A 13,511-nucleotide genomic window follows, 5' to 3' on the forward strand; every position below is an offset into this window, starting at 1 on the left:
TTTTAAACCTGATCCAAGATCGAATGCTCGTGTCTGACTGCAATGTGCGAGCCTGGTCTAACGAGGTACAACGGGTTCTCTCACAGATTTCATCACAAGGCTCGTAGCCGCAAGGCAATTAGAATAGTTAGAGTGGATTGACTTAATGAACCGGATGCATGGCTCGGCTTAGACAGGATTGCAATTGTGCAGTGGGAGTCCCTCATTTCAACGCCCACCCCTATGTGAGGATGCTTCCCCTAATTCTTCTTCCCTCAGTCCTGATCATCCTGTTCATCGACGGCATTGTCATCTGCTAACTGCTTTTCAGTGTCTCGGAATAGTTGGATGATCTCTTTCATTTGTTTCTGTTGCCGCTTAGCTCATTACGTGCGACACAGCCGACCACGCTGAACGAGACTTACCTCCTCAAGCTTTGCCGGCTCGATCACCTCAAGCTGGAGTTTGTTGTCGTGAGTCTGCATATCACTTAGTAATGCAGAGCTTCCCTTAAATAGTGTCAAGCTTACCTCTATACGGAACTGGTCTTCTCTAAGTTTTGCAGTCTCGATTATATACGTGCGTAGTACGTCCTCCTTGGCATATTTATGGCCGAACACGTGAGTAGGCTTGAAGGGATTCTGCTTTTCGTTCATTTTGCTTGAAAGGAGATTGTGCACCCAGCGCGAAAGTCTGTCGAAGGGAGACATGGGTCAAGTTTCAAACTGGCAAGTAGTCTTGGTGGCTGGGTTAGTATTTCTCTTATATGGGCAGAGCATTGCGCAAGGCATCATTGAGGCAGCACACTTCTGTTGAAAAGCGGTTTTTACACTTCTTGCCAGGCTGTGTAAATTTGGTGAGCCACTGTTGCTGTTGGATGCCTCTGGGCTTATTCAACCACTGCCTCAGGCGTGTTGTTCCCACACCGGTGAAGTGCGAGGAGGACCTAGAATATTCCGTAGTGTAGATAATGATACTCAAGTGTGTGGGTGCTGAGAATGATGCAGTCAAGCAAGCAGTAAGCCGGAGAGTTCCAGGAGATGTTCTTTTGAGTCAACTTTTGGTGTAAAATCCGCCCAATGGAATAAATGCCTCAAATGCACACCGAACAGCCTCACTACTACTTCATAATATACCAGGGGGTGGGCTCGAGGGTATCATTGGCCGCCACAGAAAGCCCGCATGGTACATAATGGCCGCAGCTGGGACATATTGTACGCCCGGGCTGGGCAGTAAGCATCCTCGCGTGAGGGGCTCCCAGCAGCTCCCCCTCTTCTATCGCAATTCCCCCCCAAAGTAATGCTGGGGAGTTTTCGATACTGCGACAAGCCATGAAACTGGACATTGAGTCAACTCTCCTATGACAGACTGAATCGGCACCACTCTGAAACCATCTCCAGCAGATCATATGGCAACACAATTGCCAATGCAACATGGATTGGCTGAGTCAAAATGAGCATTTTGGAGAGACCGACTTGAAGCGTTTCAGTTACAGAACAAATGGTCCCTTCATGGTGCAGAGTGTGAGGATTAGGAACGAGAATGTAAACATATATCCTTGTTTTATGAACAACTGGTTTCAAACTAAGGTATTAACTCTTAAAGCAGGGCAAGACGGAAGTATACCATCATTCAATGACGTCGGAACAGGAGTACTTAGATTGGCTCAATAGTGTATGTCACTACGCCATTATCTCTCAGAAAGGAAGCTTATGGTTCTCACCATGTATCAGCCATTGATTAATCCTGAGGCTCCCACAACCATCGTCGTGATGCATCACCGACCTCCCGGTTGGGGTCTATTCTCTTTGCCGTATGGGAAAGAGACTCTCAAGCACGCCTGCAAATCTCTCTTCCAGCACAAGTCGCTGGCTTTGACGATGCCCCGAACGTCGCACGCTGTCTTTAACAGGCGTAACGTTAACTGGAAGGATCCAAAGTCACTTGGACGATCAATCGGTATGGATGTTGCACATATAATCAGCCATCTCATCCTCTGACAGACGCCCCAGTCTATAACTGCAGGTCCGATTCCATCTGCGAGATTCAAGGCAATGGCGGTATCATGATGAGCGTCACCTCTTTCCCAGATATCCCGGTCACAATTGCCGTCATGTACGGATGCACTGAAGAGACCATGAAATTCGTGTCGGTCAGGCTCGACTCTTACAAGCGTATTGCACTTCACCCCCTAATGCTCCCCATGGTGTTTGTGGAACTTGAACGCAAAAGGATGTTAGACGCGCTGCAGGTCGAGACATCTATACTGGATCAGCGGATCTTGGAAATCCAAACCCGACTTAGCAACAACAACTTCGCGCCCGAGCCTGACAAGTCCAACACCAAAAAGGTGACCGAAGAGGACAGCGTGGCCAGCATGGTCAGCGTGGGCGGTGTGGCCGAGGTGGTCGAGATGGTGGACAGAGCGAAGGACAGCGTGAATAACGAGACCAGAGAGAACAATGATACCATGCTTCGAAAGGACTGCAAAGCTACCAAGGACTGGCTAATGATCAGTAAAGTGAAGAGCGGCGTGCAGAGCCTCATCACCATACTCGACGCCATGGCGACACACTCAGTGGAGTTCTCTGAGGGGTCCGAGCCCCTCACAAGCCCATCGGCGGGCAATCGGGGGATCTATACGAGCAACACCGGGAAATTTCAAGATCGGTTGAGAGAGATGGATACTGAGCTCAACAGCGAGGTGCGGACCTGTGACAGATTCCTTAGTGGCATGTCAATGGCTACACAGATGGTGAGCAAAAGAAAACACACCGTCAGAATGCGAGCCCTGAAGTTGGTAGCTAACATCAGTGGTACAGGAATGGAATTTCTACACCAGACGCGACGCCAAGGCGAACATCATTATCGCATTCGCCTCCCAAAGGGACAGCAACCAGATGAAAGCCATAGCTTACATGGGCATGGTCTTCCTCCCCGGGACGTTCTTGGCGGTAAGCATTCCTCTATCCACGGCAACCCTCGTCGCAGCCCTCATGTGATGCTGATATTGGAGAAAAAAAAGACGTTGTTCTCCATGACGTTCTTCAGATGGATCCCAGACGAGAGCCCCCAGGTCATTTCACCTTGGATCGGTCTCTACTGTGGCTCGGCGGCGGTGCTGACGCTCCTTACCTGGTGGTTCTCCAATAAGTACATTCGCAAGGGAGACAAGGCAGCTAGGATTGAGTTCCAGCAGCAACTGCAAAAAGACGATGATTCTATCGTTTAGGCTGATGGAGAAACGGTATTCACATTGCCCCATTGCTGCACTGCTGGTGTGTGGGAAGGAGGACTTTCATTACGACGCAACGGATTCACGTTTACGACTTTATGAGCATATACCCGCATGGTAAACCAAGACTTTCAGACGTTCATTTTTGGGTTTGGTGTCAATATTCGGGAGTCTCAATATGGCCTTAGTAGCCGGGAAGATCCTTGACCCGGACAGAGATCCGGTCCCTTGGGTCCAAAGTGGGTCGACCCTAATCAGAGGTCAGGCCTGGATTAGGACTAGTGTTATGCAGTTATGACAACCGCTATTCCGCATTCAAGTAACAGGAGTCAGCCACGATACGTTATGTCCGTATGCATCCATGATCATCTCCTTCACCTTCCTAACTTGATGCGCCGACAGGCAACTCGGGGTTCTGTGCCTGAGGATATGGTACGGCTCGGGACGTGGTAGCGAAGTGCCAAGATCTAATTACGGCGATTACAAGGGGCGCAAGGATCCCATACTGGGTCTATTGACTTTTCTTACTAAGGCCCTACGGCCTAATCCAGCATATTCTTACTGTACCATTCACTTAGAGCTTACACATAACCGTCTGGCAACTGAAAAAGGAATTCCCGCAACTTTGGATGTGGCCACGTATGGGGCTTGGCGGATGCAGGTACCGTTAGGGCCCGGCCAACACGTTGGGGTCTTCGGTTGTTGGATGTTGGCTAAGCTTACCACATGATTGCGGGATCTTTCCCTCCAGGCACACCAATCACGTATGGCAGGTAAGACGTAGACCTGCTTATGGTTGAAGCCATTTCAACGCAACTGTCGCAAAGACTTTCCTGGGCTGGAGATACTACGAACTTGCACGACAACGTCTGGCTGTAGGAAAAGGCGGGCCAGCTTCAATATATCTAAGCTGCCATAAGCTGTAAAGTTCTTATGAGATGGTAACAAGTCAACTCGCATATGCTCTGGACCAACGGAAGAGGCTTGACCAGCTAACTATTGGCTATGGCTATTCGCGAAAAGTCCCAACCAAGCAAACACAGGTGGGCAGAAGACTGCACAGAGAGTCTAACTAAGCAAACGCCGTTGTGAATACAGCATATGACCAAAGCAAGGGGCCGGGACAGGCAGCGGCAGTTGAGCAGTTGCAACATTCAATGTTGGGAGACGGAGGAGCATCGTGATATTGAATTGAGACTCAGACTTATATTTAAGCGAGGAAAATTCCCATGAATTGTGTGTTCCTCTTCAACTCAACCAACCTCCTCAGTCACCTACAAGTTACCCATCTGTGAGAAAAATCTGCTTCTTTCACATCAATAACTACTACACTGTTTCCCAAACCCAAACTTAGTCCACCATGGTTTCCCTTCGTAGCAGCAAGACCCCCCTCCTTCTCGCCCTCTCCCTCCTCACCACCCTCACCGCCGCCACCACCCGCGGCCTCGCCCTCGGCGCCGAGCCCCTCTCCGACGCCGACCTCGGCAAGCTGGTGCAGCCCGGCACGCCCATCAAATGGTACTACACCTGGTCGCTGAGCCCAAACAACTACCTCAAGTCCAACAAGGGCGACATCAAGTTCTTCCCCCTGGTGAACCCGGACCAGGCCAACGCGGGGCTCGCCAACACCCTCAACGGCCTCCGCGCGGGCTCGGACCACCTCCTCACCTTCAACGAGCCCGACATCCCCGCCGCCAACGGGGGCAACCCCCATCGAGCCCACCCGCGCCGCCCAGCTCTACCTCGACTTCATCAAGCCGCTGCGTGAGAAGGGCTGGAAGGTCTCGCACCCCGTCGTTTCGGGCTCGCCCCAGGGCCGGGCATGGCTCCAACAGTTCCGGGACGCTTGCCAGGCCCGAGATTCGGCGGGGTGTACGTCGGACTTTGTGTCGGTGCATTGGTACGGACCCCTCGATGGGCTCAAGGATCACCTGGAGCAGCTGCGCAAATTTTATAACCCTGTCGCCAACGGAATGAAATTCTACATCACGGAGCTTGCCCAGCCCAGCGCGAGCGAGAGCGACAACCTCGCGCTTCTGAAGGGCGCTGCGCCTTACCTTGATGGGCTGAACTGGGTTGAGGGCTATGCTTGGTTCGGGTCTTTCCGTCAGCGGGATGCTAACGGCTGGACTGGGCCCGGGGTGGCGCTGCTCAATAACAATGGCGACTTGACCAGTGTTGGCAAGTACTACGTCAACAAGTAGAGTCAGGTTACTGTGATCTTGGCGTTGAGATGTTGGTCAATCTCATGGTTTGGTATCGTGGGAATAACAGAGGGTTTCTCATGTATCTTTGTTTGTTTTCTCCGTCCTTACTGCTGTGATTTATGTTCACTCCTTTGAATTTTCTGATATCTTGGACACTGAGAGGCATTATCACTTTGTATATAGCTACTGTCCCTTGGCATGTAAATAGCAAACCGTCCTAAGCAAATATTACCACACCAAGATTCATTGAAGCACAAATGAGGTAGTACCTCATACAATTCAGGAGCATGTACTTGGTGCTGAGCTATAGTAAATAGGCTCCTTGCCTCGGTGAATATGCTTGACGTATCGACCCAAAACCCTCTGTGGGTTCGTGGGATGACAGTGCAAATGAGCAAAAGGAATCAGATGCCGTATCATCGTCGAAGGAAAAGGGGGGCGGGGTGAGCACTAGTCCCGAACCGCAATCCTGGCTCCAGAGCCCCTGCAGCAAACTTGGACCCCGGTCTACATGCGCGCATAACAGCGGAGGTTTGTCACTAGCATTCGTATGTGAGGCACATGCTAACCATGACTTGCCCGCTCCCCAAGATCTTGCATTCGGGAGGCAAGGTATGAGATCGCAAGCTCCGACGATGTACACGCCTCTTGATCCTGGTCGTAAGGAGATCCGACTCCTTCGGATCACGCCAAGTGTGGATCACGCCGCTCAAATCTCCTGTAGCATAGTCATTGCGGGGCTTCAGGGCCCACCGCCACACTACGCGGCGCTATCATATGTGTGGGGAGACGCCAAAGTCACTGAGGAGATACGAGTCGACGGAGAGCCGTTCCAGGCCACGAAGAACCTGGCCTTGGCGTTACGACAGTTCAGGGAATCGTACGCCAAAGAGGATGGCGAGACTCTTCATCTATGGGCAGATGCCGTGTGCATTAACCAGCAAGACTTGCCCGAGAGAGGCCAGCAAGTCGCCATGATGGGCCTGATATATACCACCGCCCACTGGGTGATTTCCTGGTTGGGCCCTTCCGAGGATGCCACGGAGCCTGGGTTCGCCCTGATCAAGGCCTGTGCACGCCATGTGGAGGGGGTCAGGGAGAAGAACGGCGTATACCCGGAATCGGACGTCGCTATGGACACATCCGACCTGGAATTCCTCGGCGGGAACAGAGAGTTCTACGAACAGACTACGGATCGCTACGCGAGGAACAAAGCCTGGAACGCGATCGACGACCTGAAACGTAACGTCTACTGGACCCGGGTCTGGATCGTGCAAGAGATTGTCCTCGCCCGACGGCCGGACGCCAATATCCTGTTCTGTGGCCGCCACTCCCTGTCGTTCCAGCAGCTGGCCGACTTCAACCTCTTCGCCGCCAGATTCCTGGCACAAAAGCCTCTGAAGCCCCCCTTTTTCGACCAGCGCGTGTGGGATTGGGTGGTCAAAGACCAGGACCTCACCGCGGGCTTCATCATGTACGTGCACGGCCTCAGGGACTTCCGGACCCGCGGCGAATACCGCTTGATCCCGTTGATCAACACGTCCTGCCGCTCGACCGACCCGCGCGACGCCGTGTTCGGGCTGGCCGGCCTTTTCGGCGGGGAGATTGTGCCCGACTACAGCAAGGGGGTCGCGGACGTGTTTCGGGAGTGCGTCGCGACGGTTCTGCGCCTAAAGAACTACCGGGGTTTCTTCTCTTTCGCGGGGCTCATCCGCGAGCACCGGGACGTCTCCGAGTTTCCGTCGTGGGTGCCAAAGTTTCATACCAACGATGCCGATTTTGCCATCTTCGCCACGGACATGGCTGCGAGACCTTGGTTGGAGGGATTGTGCCCCGCTGGCCCCACGATTCTAGACGAGCGTACGATGCGGTTCTATGGTGTGCGATTAGATCAGTGCGCAAGAGTTCTACGGCACGTGGGGGGTGCTGAAGATTTCTTTGAGAGTTTGTGGCGGTTCTGGTGGATTTGCCTCACCTTTGTGCGGGACTATGGCACAGAATACCCCAGAGATGGCCTGCGGGCCCTCGAGGACCTCCTCCACGCATTCAGCCGCGGCCGGGACGCTCGGGGCGAGCCACTGCAGATCGATCCTTCGATCCAGTGCATCGCCTCCCATGCCTTCCGAATCCTGCTGCGGTTCGGGGAGCCCCAAGACGGCGACGAGACTGCGGTCCGGAGGTGGCGCGCTCTTGGGTACGGGAGTCTGGAAGAGGTCAGGGCCGCCCTCGACGAGGCGTTGGTGGGATCTGGAGCCCCGGACGTCTCCACCTTTGGAACTACGCTGCCCGACGAAAAATACGAGGAAATTTTCAATGCTGTGAACGTCATGAACGACATGGTGCTCAAGTGGGTTGGCTCGCCGCTGTTCCGGACGGAAAAGGGGCACATGGGTCTGGCGCCGCCGGCGGCTGCCGAAGGTGACATCGTATGCCTCCTGGACGGGTTCTCGATACCTTGCTTACTGAGGAGGCATGGCCGAGATCATTATGTTTTGGTGGGATCTTGCTATGTGACTGGCTACTCCCATGAGGAATTTTTGGAACCCCTTAGGAAAGGTAATCTGAGCATTGAGGAGTTTCGCATCCGTTAAGGAGCCAGTCTCTTGGACAAGAGACGACCACGCGCATGTCCCCTTTTATCTTCCCCCAACGGCTAGGGATGCGGCGGCTGGGAAGTCGTTTGTCCACCCAAATTGCTAGATGCGCAGATTCTGGTTGAGAAAGGCCTCCATAACGAGGCCAATAATTTGGCAATGCAGTATCTGCAAATCATAAACCTCTCCTATGCTACCTGCACGTAAATGCGATCTGTTGCCGGACGAACCCGCACTCTGGTCCAATCAAGCAGTTATATGAACTACTACTGCTGCAACCTGAGTCTGCCGGCAGCGTCCGCAAGCAAACAATGTCACCATGCTTCACACGCTTCCGGTACTCCTTGATACCCAGCCTGAAAGGCTTGTGACGACTGCGTACTACTACACTCAAACGTCCACCAGGCATCCTTCCCACAAACACCAAGTTTATCAAAGCTCCTTCCCAGCTGAAACTATACAAAAGCCCATTGCATAGTTGCACACAGATCATGTGCCTTCGCAATCCTGGGTTTGTAAGACGCCGCCTGTCCTCCGCCATATCTCGTTACAGTGCCACTTCAGCCGGAAGAGGCCCTGTCCAAATCCTAGCAGGGTCAACGGTTGATGGAAGGAAACTGAAGGATCTCCTAGGCCGGAAGTACGGCTGTGACTATACACTTAAAGTATTTCTCACACTATTTCTAACCCATGACAGTTCCTCCCTGCTCTACCTGTCTAACTGCCATGGTCCGCTACAGCTACGATCAGATATTTACCACGTGTATACCGAGGTAAGGCTAACACGAGACGATATCAATGTATTTTGCTGATTCAAATGAAGCTGGTCAGGGGCTTAATGTCTCATACGCGAGTATAGTACTTATCGAGTATCAATAATGAGACTTTTTAGGTTTGTTTATCTTTTGATTCCCCTCAAATAACGAATGACGATCCGGTAAAGCAGGTAGCACTAGGAATACGTAAGGCTATAGTGCATCCAGTACCAAGTTCACAGGTTCGGATGATGAAAATGAATCATGTAAGCTTGTGACGATGGGTATTCATCGGTGCTTTGACTTTCGAGGCTTTTCTATGTGGCAATAAGCACATCGGTAATGACTACAATTATGATCCGGGCAAATATCGCTAGCAGCAACCGTCATAGGCCCCTGACTGCATTGGCACTGGGAGGTGTCAGTCCACGCTAAGGAAGAAGTGGCTTTGATACTCACACAATACCACGTGATCGTTTTTGAACGACCCCAACCTCCACCACCTCCACCACTTGAACTTGCGCTCTGCCTCGTTCCGACATCAACTCGAGTGCTTTCAGGCTGTGCTTGGCTATCGGTAGGATCCTTTTGATCCAGACGGGACGAGTCTGCCACTGCAGGCAAAACACTGTCTACACGAGCCTTTTCGCTGATCTGGTTTGGCGGCGTAGGGGACTGGACCTTTCCAGAAGTCGTGGGTGTGCCCATGCCCGAAGATATGACTGATCCCCCCTCTGCGCCAAATTCTTCTTGTACCTCAACCTCCCGAGATGTTGTTTCGTCTGTTTCATGGCCATGTTTCAGCTCAGCCTTCACCTGGTCGACCGTCGATGCTGGAGGTTGCGTTTCTGACTGGTGGAACTCATCTTGAGGCTTGAGTGTGTCGTTCTCCAAATTCACTGCTCCTGTTTCCGATATACTTGACTGCGAGCTAGATCCGTCATCTGGTCCGTCTTCAGAGTCAGTATAACCTGGTAGACCTGTGAGCGCGATCTGCTCCAGGTGGTCTGCTAAATGCTTCGAGGCATCGACAGTTTCTTCTGGTGTATCGTCCAGGCATATAAGACACTTAGAGTTATCCCATGGTACTGAGTCGCCGTGTTCGATCGTGATATGATTCTCCCACTCAGATCTAGTAAAGAACGGTGATGTCCCACGTGTGCATTCACTATCCAGGCATATATAGGGTTGCAGGTCAATGAATAGGTGCTTCCTGTTTCCTGAATCAGCTGAAGGCCTTGAGTATTTACAGAACACGGAGATGACTTACTTCCATGCAGACTTGTTGGTGATAGTTTTCATTCTGCCGCATCCAACACACTCGAAAGGTGTACCATTTGCAGCATCCTCGGGTAGCGGTGGAACCCGGACGGAGCCGCCGTACCCGCCTGCATATGATAGCACAGTCTCGGCAGGAATGGAGCTACCCAGAGCAGAGTCCCGAAACGCTGTGGAGGCTGGCTTGGCTGACGTATCGTCCGAACCGGAAATCGCCAATCTTGCGAGGCTGTTTCTGTTCCTCGCCTGTTGGCATCGAATGATGCGTTCATGCTGTCCTTTTCCGAGAACCTGGACCACATCCGGCCTGCAGAATGGATATCGACTGCGAATCTTCTCGGTCCATATCACTATTAGAGAATCTGGGTGGGCCAGGAGCGGCGGCACAGAAGCCGGCTCGCTAGTTCTTGAAGCGCGTCGGATGGGCTGTTCATAAAACCTGTATCCAAGATCCAAAAGGCATTGGACATCAGTTTTGAGATCCTCGGCAATTTCTGAGGGATCCTCATCATCGTCAATGGACGTCTCGCTCTCCGTATCATCGTCAGAATCCTCTGTGTCTTCCTCGATATATCCTTTCAATCTTTCCACTACAAGAGAAACCTCGCAAGAATCGGAGTATATCACGGGCCGTTGGTCAATGTCAATTAGCGGAAGAAGCCCTACGAGCATCAGGCCCTGGTATCGTCAAACGGTGTGTCCAAGTATGTGAAACTTACGGTTTGTAAGCGTTTGGCAAACGCTACGCAGAAGACGAAATGTGCCAATCTTAGCTCTTCGAGACCGGTAGAGTGAGCCGTCCAAACGTCCCCCGACAACGTCGTATCCGTGGGCCCAAAGTTTCAACGAATCATGGCTTCGCTGTAGGCTGGTCAATACAGGTGGCGGTACGGCTCCTTGAGCAGAGATTTCGGCCAGAATATCCGAGTACAGTTTATCGGAGGCTCTGTAGGCTTTTGCAAGTGGGTGCAGGTCGGCTGATCCATTGTCAGAGCTCTCTGCGCCGACAACCCGGAGCCATCCTGGGATGGCATCGAGTTTCGACATAAAAACGACTTCGACTAAGGTACTTGGGATCGAAAAGGATTACTAAGAAGTGCTCCGATTCGAGTCACAGTAAGTAAAGACCGAGGAAAGGGCTGATTGTTTCTGACGACTGATTTAGCTGACATTGGAAGTAACTTCGCTATGGAATTTTCCCAGCCGGGAGAATAAAGAGGGGTAAGATTGTAGTGTTACTAATGGATATGGGCTTGCCACGTTGTACTTCATGCAGCCTTACCACCGACAGGAGGTTGGGTACCAGCTGGAAAGCTTACCTACCTACCCCCGCACCCCTCCTTCTCAGGAACGAAGTTATTACCCGAAAACAGTCCACTGCAGCTGCGGATATGGCAGAACTGGCACTTGCCATTGTTCCTCTTTGTGTTGCAACTATAAAAGGGGGAGGTGTGATTCTGAAGAAATGCAAAGAGTTGCGAAAACACAGCAAAGAGATCGAAAGGTTGAGAAAGCACTTCAGATATCAGCGAGGTAAGCTTCGAGCCCTGAAGGATGCCACAGGTCTGCGAGACGACTAATCCAAATAGACGCCTTTCTCGACGAATGTGAAACTATTTTCCAACAGTTTCTCGATGAAGAGCTCGCTAGTACTCTCATATACGATGCGGAGCATCATGCATGGTCTACATCCCAACTAGACGAGAAGATCAAAAGCCATTTAGGAGATCGCTTTGGTAGGTTCGAAAAGGTGATCCAGGAAATCTACCAACATATCATGGAGTTAGACGAATGCCTCAATGCTTCTGCGGGGGATGCTGAGCGCCCTGATAGAAAGGTGAGTTTATAAGTCATAGAGTCCAACTCGGTGGCTAACGAGTGATGTCTATCTAGTTGAAGCAGGTGGAAGTTGCCAAATATGCAATCAACACAACTGGCAACAAGTCGAAATATGAAGCTATGATTGCAGATTTCAAGATGTCCAACCACGAGTTGAAAAACATTCGACGAATGTCCGCTGGCTTTCATGGTCCACACTTGATCGCACAGCCTCGAAAAGAACCCTTGGTGGCTCTACCTTCGTCCTATCGGCACGTTTCACATAACTCGAAGTCCTTTCATACGGCTCTCATTACATCTTGGTCCTGTACACGTGCTCGGCATACAGGCCATGAAGCTCGCCTATTCCTAGACCACAGACCCGACGAAAGCTTCAGGGTCGTGGTGCGCCAACGAACGTATTCCATACATATGGCGAACGAGTTAGTAAATGTCGTATATGATAGGGTTTTGAGACACTGATGATGCCTGCTTACGTTTTAGCACTTCGGTTGACGTTCTGGTTCGCTCGAAGAAATTAACACTAGACAATACTTCTCAGCCGACCGTCTTCAGGGAGGATAGCACTCGCAAGCAAACAATCAAGTCCAAAGGCGTACGATTCGCAGATGATTGTTCATCGCAGCAGCCAGGACCATCTCGAGCTAGCAACTCGATCCAACTGAGCACGGCAGCACCAATAAACCTCGGCTCATCGGGTGATATGTGTACTCAACTCTGTACGCAGACAATGTCGGCTAGATACATTTGTTATCTCGACAGCTCCAACCAGGTTCGACACAATATTCATCCCGTCTGTGATGAAAACTGCGACCACAATAAGTGTCTCAGTCAGACTGCCATGCGCGAACCTGCACGGCTGGATAGCATCTTTGATTCGACCGTTGAACAATCCAGACTCAGCGTGAATCAACAGCTGCGACTTGCGTTGAAGTTAGTCAATGGCATCCTGCAATTCGCTTCCACGCCGTGGCTCCAAGCCTTGTGGTACCTCAAGGACCTGTCCTTCTTCAAAATAGACGACAACCTTCCAAGAGCTTTAGCAACCCTGCACACCAGCTCCGAGATTTCGGAGCAGGGCCGTTGCGAGCTGGAGATGCTAGACCTGAATGACGAGCTCATAGCGGCGCAGCGGTCCCACGGCATTAGCAATCTAAGCCTTTACTGTTTGGGAATGGCGCTGCTCCAGATTGGGCGCTGGAAGCTGCTCCCGACCGATGATATCAGCGAAGTGAGGCGCATCGCCGAGGGTCACAGTGAGCTTGGGCCGGTGTACCAGAGGATCACCCAGCAATGTCTCGAGTGCAACTTTGCGTCGAGTAAGGACCTCAGCGACCCAGACTTGAAAGATGCGATCTATCGCGACGTTGTTTGCAGGCTGGAAGGAATCATCAACGCGATTGAGGGGGGTGGTGGCACATTGCGATGAAGTTTACATGCTGGCGATGTCGACCCCTCGTCATTATGGGCCTCGTAAGAGAAGTCAGGGGACTCACCGCGGCGCAGAGCTGACTCCTTAGGGTGGGGTCGTCAAGCTGTTGGCAGTGGCAGTGATGCGTAGAGCGCCGTGGCTTTAGGCAGACGTCTGTGCCGCATGGGAGTTTGAAGATCTTCTTGTTTCTTA

General features: G+C 51.8%; 6 protein-coding genes across 6 annotated transcripts; 4 read left to right on the plus strand and 2 right to left on the minus strand.

Moving 5' to 3' along the window:
- Positions 1 to 254: 254 nt before the first annotated feature.
- Positions 255 to 635, minus strand: PG985_008313 (uncharacterized protein; the record flags this gene model as incomplete). Its single annotated transcript, XM_066828081.1, has 3 exons — positions 255 to 347; positions 405 to 458; positions 510 to 635. 3 exons carry the CDS (start codon positions 633 to 635, stop codon positions 255 to 257), a joined length of 273 nt encoding a protein of 90 aa, XP_066682993.1.
- Positions 636 to 2,047: 1,412 nt separating this feature from the next.
- PG985_008314 (uncharacterized protein) lies at positions 2,048 to 3,211 on the plus strand (the record flags this gene model as incomplete). Its single annotated transcript, XM_066828082.1, has 3 exons — positions 2,048 to 2,734; positions 2,802 to 2,933; positions 3,005 to 3,211. The coding sequence occupies 3 exons, from the start codon at positions 2,048 to 2,050 to the stop codon at positions 3,209 to 3,211; spliced, it is 1,026 nt and encodes a 341-aa protein (XP_066682994.1).
- Positions 3,212 to 4,574: 1,363 nt separating this feature from the next.
- Positions 4,575 to 5,418, plus strand: PG985_008315 (glycosyl hydrolase catalytic core-domain-containing protein; the record flags this gene model as incomplete). The annotated part of the gene is made up of 2 exons (XM_066828083.1): positions 4,575 to 4,904; positions 4,933 to 5,418. The coding sequence occupies 2 exons, from the start codon at positions 4,575 to 4,577 to the stop codon at positions 5,416 to 5,418; spliced, it is 816 nt and encodes a 271-aa protein (XP_066682995.1).
- A 638-nt stretch (positions 5,419 to 6,056) lies between these two features.
- On the plus strand, positions 6,057 to 8,012 carry PG985_008316 (uncharacterized protein; the record flags this gene model as incomplete). The annotated part of the gene is made up of 1 exon (XM_066828084.1): positions 6,057 to 8,012. One exon carries the CDS (start codon positions 6,057 to 6,059, stop codon positions 8,010 to 8,012), a length of 1,956 nt encoding a protein of 651 aa, XP_066682996.1.
- A 1,144-nt stretch (positions 8,013 to 9,156) lies between these two features.
- Positions 9,157 to 11,095, minus strand: PG985_008317 (uncharacterized protein; the record flags this gene model as incomplete). The annotated part of the gene is made up of 4 exons (XM_066828085.1): positions 9,157 to 9,181; positions 9,237 to 9,902; positions 10,041 to 10,710; positions 10,768 to 11,095. The coding sequence occupies 4 exons, from the start codon at positions 11,093 to 11,095 to the stop codon at positions 9,157 to 9,159; spliced, it is 1,689 nt and encodes a 562-aa protein (XP_066682997.1).
- A 344-nt stretch (positions 11,096 to 11,439) lies between these two features.
- PG985_008318 (uncharacterized protein) lies at positions 11,440 to 13,316 on the plus strand (the record flags this gene model as incomplete). The annotated part of the gene is made up of 4 exons (XM_066828086.1): positions 11,440 to 11,581; positions 11,638 to 11,885; positions 11,942 to 12,309; positions 12,371 to 13,316. The coding sequence occupies 4 exons, from the start codon at positions 11,440 to 11,442 to the stop codon at positions 13,314 to 13,316; spliced, it is 1,704 nt and encodes a 567-aa protein (XP_066682998.1).
- Between the last annotated feature and the right edge of the window lie 195 nt (positions 13,317 to 13,511).

Source organism: Apiospora marii (assembly GCF_038362585.1).
Source record: "Apiospora marii strain CBS 49790 chromosome Unknown utg000005l_segment0_segment0, whole genome shotgun sequence".
In the NCBI taxonomy this organism is placed as follows: Eukaryota; Fungi; Ascomycota; class Sordariomycetes; order Amphisphaeriales; family Apiosporaceae; genus Apiospora; species Apiospora marii.